We start from the raw sequence: 8,957 nt of genomic DNA on the forward strand, positions 1-8,957 counted from the left end.
CTATAATTTGACAAAATAATATTATTTATTGTCAAATTATAACAATGACAATATTATTTTAGTAAACACCATTGGAGATTCTCTTAGATTATTGGCCTATAAAACTTTAAGTATGTTGTGAAATTGTTTAGGCCCATTTTTTTAAGCTGTAAAAAAGGTGAACATATTTGGTAAATAAATAGCATTTTGTTGTAAAAAATTTTAAAAAAATTAAAAAATTTAATCTAAAAGAGATAATCGAATAGCTTTTTAAAGTTGCATCAAATGTCCAACAACAGGTTTTTTATTTTGGGCACAAACTCAGATTTGGGCAGATGCTGGGAGGGTATGCTGCTGTGTAGCTGGGGGTGGTCGTGGCAGATGTGGTAGCTTGTTCCTGCTGTGTGGCTGGTCTAATCAAGGATCTGGTGCAATGTTTGATGCTGGGGTTAAGACCTGATCTGTTGTATGCTGCTGAAGTGCGTTGCTGTATGCTTCTGGTGTTTGCTGTCTTAGTGTGTATGCTGTATTATGGTGTATGATGCTGAATTGCAACAGTATGCTACTGCTATAGGCTGTTTTTTTGTTGTTTTTCCTGTTTTTTTGATTCCTCTTGATTGGCTTTTCACCAATCTTTACGTTAATGCTCGCATATGATCGTGTTTCTTTAGTGGTGCCAACCTAGTTGGAATTATTAAGGTTAGCGTTGATGCTTCTTGTACTTTCCATCTTTATTGATGTAAGTTTTAGCATATTTTGCTTTCTTCATTAATAAAGTTTCATTTTGCTGATCCAAAAAAAAAAACAAGTTTTTTATTTTATTTTATTTTTTATAATTTAAAAGTTATAATCCAAAGAAAAATGATCTAGACCTCTAAAAAAAGAGCTCTAATTTGTCTTTTTCTTTCTTCTTTTTTGTCTTTTACTTCACTATTTTGTTTTGTTTTTTTTTTTTTATTCATAGGCAGCTCATTAGAGCTGTACTGCAGCAGCTCTAATTAGAGCTCTGCAGCAGCTCCGTAATCCAAATAAAAGCTAACCTAAAAGCTTTTCCTAGTAGTTGAATGAGAAACCCACAAGCATTTTTGTCATAAAACAAGTTAGGTTAATATTGACAATTACATCTTCTAGTAAAATATCAAATGCTACTACTGAAAAGTTTAAAGTCTAAAATAGAAAGCAAATCAAATATTACTACTGAAAAAACTAAAAAGTCTAAAAAAGAAAGCAAAAGCAAGAGGAAGAAAGATGTACAACATTAGATGGTCACTATCTACATTAATACTAGAATTGCTCTAATTTACATAATACCATTCAGATTATTAACCCATTCCATGCCATGAATGTAATTGTTTTCTGGCATATAAAAAACACTTTCTAATCCTTGCATTCCAAACGCCCCAAGAAATGGTGGCCCCATGGCTTCCATTGAAAAGGATGAACTCGGGCTGTTGCTTGAAATCCCATCACATCTTTCCAGTAGCTTTTGTGTCTCCTTCTCTGCCTCTGAGAGCTGTTCCTTGAGCGTCAACACCTGTGAAACAGTAATTTCAATCCTTTGAGATTGTGATTATTACTAGATTTAGTTTCTGAATCTATGAGGTTAGGACTTAGGAGCGAAAGCATGTTGTGTCCGTGTGGCTTAGTGTCATGCATGTCGAGTAAATATTTAAGGATTTTGTTAATCTGTATCTTTAAATCACATGTTAAAATTTTTAAAAAATTGTATATTCTGCATGAAAGTGAATGTAATAAAAAAAATATTATACTTTTAAACTTACTTAACATGTATTTTTAAGATTAATATTTAATATATTCGATGATATCACATCATCAATAATCATACTATTACTATTATTTTTTATAGTGAATGAGTGTCTTGTGAAGTTCTAGAAGGAAAGAGAGGGGAAGGGGGACTTAAATAATACCATTAAACTAATAATGTATCAGTGTATAGAGAACTTATTATGAGAAGCTTAAGTGGTTGTACCTCTAAATTTTTATGGGAGATTTGTGATTTGAGTTTGTAGAAAAACATCAAACACCTAATTATGCTAATCTTATTTATTAATCTGTTGATATACTTAGTGCGGAAAAAATAAAAAATAAAATAAAACAAGCGATGTGACAATGACAACTTTTACAATTAAGAATTATCGGTGTTCTATCCCAAAGTAAAAAGCTTATAATTCAACATCACTCCCTACAAAATTTGTATAAATAATAAACCCATTTGAGTGCTCAAAATTCAAAGGACAAGACAACTTGGAATAAACTCCAACCCCAACATCACTCCAGTTTCCATATTTTCACCAACAAAAAGAAAAGAGTCCTTTCTTTTTCCTACGGTTTCTTTGCACCCAAACAGGTAGTCAGAAAGTAATTCAGGGAACACAGAGAGAGAGAGAGGAGAGAGAGAGAGAGAGGGACCTGGGTTTCCAGCTGGCATTTCTCAACAACAACACTGTCATGTTCAGTCTTCAACTTGGAGTACTCATCCTCTAGCTTCTTAATCTTCCACCGAGCCCTTCTGTTCTGAAACCAAACAGCCACTTGGCGTGGATCCAAACCCAGTTCAGAAGCAAGCTTGTCTTTTCTCTCAGACTCGAGTTTATGTTCATTTCCAAAGCTCAACTCAAGTAGATTCACTTGTTGTTCGCTTAGCTTCCTCTTCCTAGCCCCTCCTCCATCGCTGCCAGCCTCTCCTTTGCTCTTCCTCCTCCTCCGCCGCCGCGGTTTTGCTTCTTCTGAACATATACTTTGTCGTCAGAAATCTATACACGTCTAATGCTATATGTAATTACAGTTTGTTTCGGCGAAAAGCTTTGCAAAAATATTTGCAGATTATATTTTCTGCAGAAAACGATTTCCTATGTTTTGCTGTGACTTTGAAACTATCGTGTTAGTAATATATTAGTGGTAGTTTTGCTGTGGTGGTGGAGGTAGTTGTCGTGGTAGTGATGGTAACGGCGGCAAGATTTTAATTTAGAAAATATTTTTGTTTTGCCTTTTAAAAGTAAAAAACGATTTCCTCTCAAATAAATTTGGTTTTCGTTGATCATGAAAGATATTTGTTATTAACTTTTGTTTTCGTCATGTCAAACACTATAAAATACGAAAAATGTTTCCTACAAAGTAATTTTTACGCAAACAAATGGAACTGAAGTGCTAAGTACTTGACCAAATGCTTGCATGAAAATTCAATAGTTACAATTGCCCTTGCAGTTAGGAAAAGCCATTTTCGAAAAGTAAAAACTGTTGCGTTAACACCAATTCAAGTCTTTGCTTTATATAATATAGTAATGTATTAGAAGGTGTACAGATTTAGATCATGAGGTTGCTAATCCTAAGGTTGCAAGTTAGCAGTTACAAAATTGCTGTTGAGGGTATTTTCAGAATCAAATTTATCCAAGATAAGCCGTCACATACAGTATAGATAATAGAATAGGTGATGTGTTTTCATGTACTAACCTTGCTGTGGAACCAGTTGGTTGTATATCCCAGGATAGAACTGAGAGGTGAGTACCATTTGATCTTCAACCTGTGGATTCATGCTGGTTCTTCCTCTTCTCTCTCTCTCTAAAATGGGTTTGTAATATGGTGAGGAAGTGGTTGTGTTTGGAAAAGTGGATCAGTAGAGACTTTAATTTATAAAAGGAGATAGTGAAGACTTTGAGAAGGAGAGTTCATGGAAGACTTTATTTATAAAGCCAGCAATCCGAATTGGGCCTTGGTGTTTCTTGTAATTATCAACAATGCCACTCATGAATAGAAAATGAATTTCTTCCATAATGTTGATAAATAATTATTCACCAGATGGTCATGTTTACACAGTTGGTGCAAGTTAAGAATTGATAATTAGAATACAGAGATAAAAACATCTACTCTCTAGTTTTTGGCTAATCGGTTTTTTTAGTTTATTTAAATTATTTCTATCTAATAAATTCTAAGTAGAAATTGTATTAAATAATTTAGTATAGACTTCTAAATTAAAATAGAGTTAATTACTTAAAAGTCATATTTACAAATATTATGGTAGTTTAAGTTTTATTTAAAATTTTTTAAACCAATACGTCATATTTAGTAAAACTGAGAATATTATTAATTTTTATTAATTTTTAAAATTAAAAAAAGTATCAGTTCTGCATAGTAATATTTCAAATAATTGTTTCACTAACTGATGAAAAAAAACAGAACATGAGATTAAAGCCTCGTTTGGCAAGAGACTATTTTAGCCAATTAGCCAAAAAGTAAAAAGCCAACAACCCATACAAAAAAGTCAAAGATTCTCTTTTCTCTTTACTTTTTGCATATCTTTTCGTAATTAGCCAAAAATTCATCCCAAACATACAAGTTTTTTTTACCTACCTTTTTAGCCAAATAGCCAAAAAGTTACTAAATTAGCCTGTTTCCAAACGAAATAATTTTACCTTTCTACTTGTTGGTTTGATTCAACTATTCAATAAAATCGAGAATATTAACAATTTTTTGTAATTTTAAAACTGAGAACATTATCAATTTTTTCATTTTTAAAGTTTTTTTTTTTTTCAATTTTGCACATCAATGTCCTATCATGTATAGATACAAAAATTTTAATTTTGCACAAAAAAATAATTCAATTTTTTCAAAAAAAATAGTATTTTTTTTTACATATATATTTTTTTTTAATTTTTTCAATTTGAAAGTTGATATTTTAAAATTTTAAAAATCAAAATAAATATCAAATTATGTTTTTTTATAGATAATCATAAATGATAAACAATCATTATTTAAAGAACAATTCCGACTATTAAAAATTTAATAGGACTTAAAGGTCCAAAAAATATTAATTAAAACTTAATAAAATATAAATTCATAAATTAAAACTGATATATAAATGTTCAATTAAAATAAATTATAAGCAATTTATATAAACAGCATAAAACAGGACTATGTGTCACTAGCAATAGCAGTTTTGGTTTTTTATAGTTTTTTTTTCAAGTGATAGGTTCATGATACTCCCTAGTCTATTAATTCTGTGGTATGCCATTAGTCTATAGAAAAATAATACATGTGAGACTGATGTGATATAATTGTAATTACATTTTTCCAATTATGATGCACTAATGATATTTTTGCCAAAATAAATAAATAAAATTTAGAGACTGATTTGGTATTGATATTTTTGCAATTTTGATCTTAACTTTTTTTATTTCAAGTAAATGAATAAATGAGGCACATTTGTGTATAAATTATTTGCATAGCACCACCGATAGAAAAATTATAAAAAATAATAAATATATAGAACTTTTATGCTAAATATTCATACATAATGATTTGGTAATGACATTTTTATAATTATAATTCATAATGATTTTTTTAAAAAATTTATCATTATGTATAAATTTTTTTTATATAAATTATATATATATATATAAAAGATTATCCAAAAATGCATCAACTTACAAATATTCTCTGACTGATGTAAATAATTGGAGAAATTATTACATGCTTCATGTAACATTGTCTCAAAATAATCCCAATTATTTATTTATTTATTTATGTGGAACTGATGTGAATACAAATAAATGACTGAGATTATTTGTGATATGACCATATCAATGCCCCATGGGTAATGAATAATTACTCAAATAATTGATCCATGAATGGGGCCCACTTAATATAATAAAAAAAAAGAAGAGGGGGAGGGGGGGGACCGCATGATTGACAAACTAGTAATAGGATTGAAACAAATGTCAATTGTTTGCAATTTGTCCGAATGGATGAGGTGTGAGCAAGTTATTTTGATCAGAGATTGAAAGAGATTGTATGTGTTTCTTGTGTGCCTCAAACGCCTGGTTTGTTGGAATCAAATCATTGAGGTTTTTTTTCAAAACCAAATTTAAGTAATTTTTTAATCAAATTATCCAAATTTGAAGCTCTTTCAGCTTATTTCACATCAACAAGTTGTTTTTGAAATCATGTTTTTAGACACGATTTTGAATTTAAAATTATGTTTTCAATAATCAATACATGTCTTTAAAAATCACGCAACCTTAACTACTTTATCCTCTTTGCTTGTATGAGATAAATGTTTAGATGAAAATTGCACAACTTTGTGTTAAATTTTTTTGTAACAATTTTTAATTTGAAGTTATGTATTAAAAATACAACTTCAAAAACAAATGAGTTTGAGAAGCCTATTTTTTTAAGGGAAAATTAGTTTAACATCCCTCCTCTACTTTCAGTAATGGAAGAGATCCACAATATGTTTTTTTATAGTCTAAGGTCCCTATATGTATCACACCCACTCTCTCATTCCCTCTTTCTCATAGATTTTACTTTCTCTCTCTTCAAACCCTCCATCTTTCTACTCTCTCTCATATTTGAACCTCGTTAATGGCGACTTTGACTCCGTCAATGGTGGCCTCGGCTATTTTCGAAGCCAACTCAATCACGCACATCTCGGGCTTAGTGTTTGATGTTAGTTCATTTGGAAATCACAGTTCTCAAAGCTTTATAAGATGACAAATCATGCTTTCAGGGTGGGAAAGAAGCTTTGGGAAGAGATTTCATCTGAGACAATTTTACTCAAATTGGAAAATATGGAAGAGAATTTATCCGAATCGTGTATTCATTCGATTTCGATTTCAGGCAATGAATTCAAACAGAGAGGTCGAATAATCATGGTGATTCCATGTGGGTTGACATTGGGATCACATATTACAGTGGTAGGAAAGGCTAATTGGGCTCACCCAGAGACTGGACCAAAGATTGCATTGGTGAGAGAGAATGATTACTCTATGCAGAGAGAACTTCTATGTTATTCAATTTTCTTTGGGTAATTTTGAATGAACGTTTGTTCATCTCTCTCTCTCTCTCTCTCTCTCTCTCTTGCTACTTGATCTCTACGTCGTCTCACTAAGCTTCAAGCAGTTCGATTTCATCTCTCATTCTCTCCAGAGAAATTTTCGAATTTCTCTGGAAAAGGCCAGAGAAATTCTCATAATTTGCTTGACACCAAGAGTGAAGGCAAGCAAAGCATGCTACTCAAGCGTCTGAGCATCCTTGGAAATACCGGCTTCAAAACTATCAATGGTGGAGTTGATGAAATCACGATGGCCAGGAGCATCAATGACAATGCAGTCGTATTTGGTGGTCTCAAACTTCCACAAAGCAATATCAATGTTCCCTGTTGAAAAATATTTCTCCAGCTGCAAATCATGCATGGATATACTTTGCTTCAAGAAATGATGTTGAAAAGAGAAAACATGATGGGATGAAATGCACAAACATGCCTGTAGAAGTATCCTTGATGTTGATACAAGAGTTAAACTTGTTGCTGTCAGGGGAAATAAAAGCAAATCAGTGTTGTTTGATGCTTGCATTCTTACCACGTTCACATTCTCTCCAGAGAAATTTCCAGAATTTCTCTAGATTGAATTTTCTCTGGAGGGACTGTAGACATTATGAAAATATTAGATATCTTTTATACTATAAAATCTTAATATTAGGGACCCTAAAAAAAAAAATCTCTTTTTTTAACTCTGTGTTTGGTTGGGAGATTTAGAGAGGGATTTAAAAAGGGGGAAAAAAAAAGTATGTGAAATTATATGAAATATAGATATATTTTATTCACATTTCACCTACCTTTTCCATCTTTCTTTTCAAATTCCTCCTCAAATTTCCCAATCAAACATAGCATCAAAGAAATTCAAAAACTATTTTGGTGGAAAACAAAAATTGTAAAAAATACTTATTATTTTCATATAATTTGTTCTTTTGGGGGGTACAATTTTTTTTTTTTCGAATTTTTTTTTTTTATAAAAAATTGGATTATTATTTTAGTCAAATTAGTTTTTTAATTTTTTTTTTTTACAAAAATTCAAAAAAACAAGTTTTAAAAACACAATTGAACATAGTCTAGATTTGGAAAATTTGATCTACAATGATTTAGGTTTGGTATAAAAAAAGAATGCTACCATTCACCAAACGTAGGACTCCCATATGATTAGGATAAGAATGATCAAACAAAGTTCGACTAATCGTTCAAAAAAATAATAAAAACAAAGTTCGACTATTAACTTTGAAATAGTATTTAGTTTATTGAAATAATTATTTTATCAAAATGTCTATTTACATATTTAATTAACTAAAAAAAAATACATTATAAGAAAAAATTTCATTTCACAAAAAATTCTAAAATCAATTATTTTATTTCATTCCAATAAACTAAATAAAGTATAAGAGTTTAATCACCATGTGATTTTGGTCCCCTCACAAGTGGAACAAACTCAATAAGCCACTTAATTAAAACGTCCTCATAAATGACTTTCGTATCCAACTACCAATCATTCACATTATTGGTTTAAAAATTTATACTATGTTTAAATCTTAAATTTTGTTTAAAAGAAAATTAAAAAAGAAATTGTTGGGGCAATCCCACATCGCCTGGAAGGGACGGACCGACTTCACCTTATAAGCATATTAGCCCCCCTTCACCTTGTAAGAGGCATTTTCTCTGAAGGAGGAACAAAACCATGCGGCCGACGGGGCTCCATGCCCACCTCACCAAAGCGGACAATATCTTGCCAGGGCGCGAGAGGACAAGCATGCAAATTTGGCGCTAGAAAGAGGGCCCGTCTCTTCCTCACTATTGCGGTCCAGTCCATTGGGGGGTTATGTTGGGACAATCCCACATCGCCTGGGAGAGACGAACCGACTTCACCTTATAAACATACTGGCCCTCTCCACCTTGGAAGAGGTCTTTTCTTCTGAGGAGGAATAAAATCATGCGACCAATGGGGCTTCGCGCCCACCTTGCTAAAGCAGACAATATCTTGCCAAGGCACGAGTGGATAGGTATGCAAATTTGGCGCTAGTATGAGAGCCCGTCTCTTCCCCGCTATTGCGGCCCAGTCCGCTGGGGGGTTATGTTGGGGCAATCCCACATTGCCTGAGAGGGATGGATCAACTTCACCTTATAAGTGTACTGGCCC

At 32.0% G+C, this 8,957-nt stretch overlaps 1 protein-coding gene across 1 annotated transcript; it reads right to left on the reverse strand.

Annotated features, from left to right (window-relative positions):
- Positions 1–1,061: 1,061 nt before the first annotated feature.
- LOC114307915 (homeobox-leucine zipper protein ATHB-40) lies at positions 1,062–3,658 on the reverse strand. The gene is made up of 3 exons (XM_028253357.2): positions 3,451–3,658; positions 2,410–2,726; positions 1,062–1,513 (listed from the first exon to the last, which is right to left on the reverse strand). The coding sequence occupies exons 1-3, from the start codon at positions 3,530–3,532 to the stop codon at positions 1,280–1,282; spliced, it is 633 nt and encodes a 210-aa protein (XP_028109158.2). The 5' UTR covers positions 3,533–3,658; the 3' UTR covers positions 1,062–1,279.
- Positions 3,659–8,957: the final 5,299 nt, after the last annotated feature.

This window comes from Camellia sinensis, chromosome 4 (assembly GCF_055761805.1).
Source record: "Camellia sinensis isolate YWXY chromosome 4, ASM5576180v1, whole genome shotgun sequence".
NCBI lineage: Eukaryota > Viridiplantae > Streptophyta > Magnoliopsida > Ericales > Theaceae > Camellia > Camellia sinensis.

Excerpts from the sequence above, each read along its gene's own strand:
- LOC114307915 (XM_028253357.2), bottom strand. The coding sequence starts at position 3,532 with ATGAATCCACAGGTTGAAGATCAAATGGTACTCACCTCTCAGTTCTAT. Across the intron at positions 2,727-3,450 it reads CCAACTGGTTCCACAGCAAG|AAGAAGCAAAACCGCGGCGG; the intron begins GTTAGTACATGA and ends GTATATGTTCAG. Across the intron at positions 1,514-2,409 it reads AATGCCAGCTGGAAACCCAG|GTGTTGACGCTCAAGGAACA; the intron begins GTCCCTCTCTCT and ends ACTGTTTCACAG.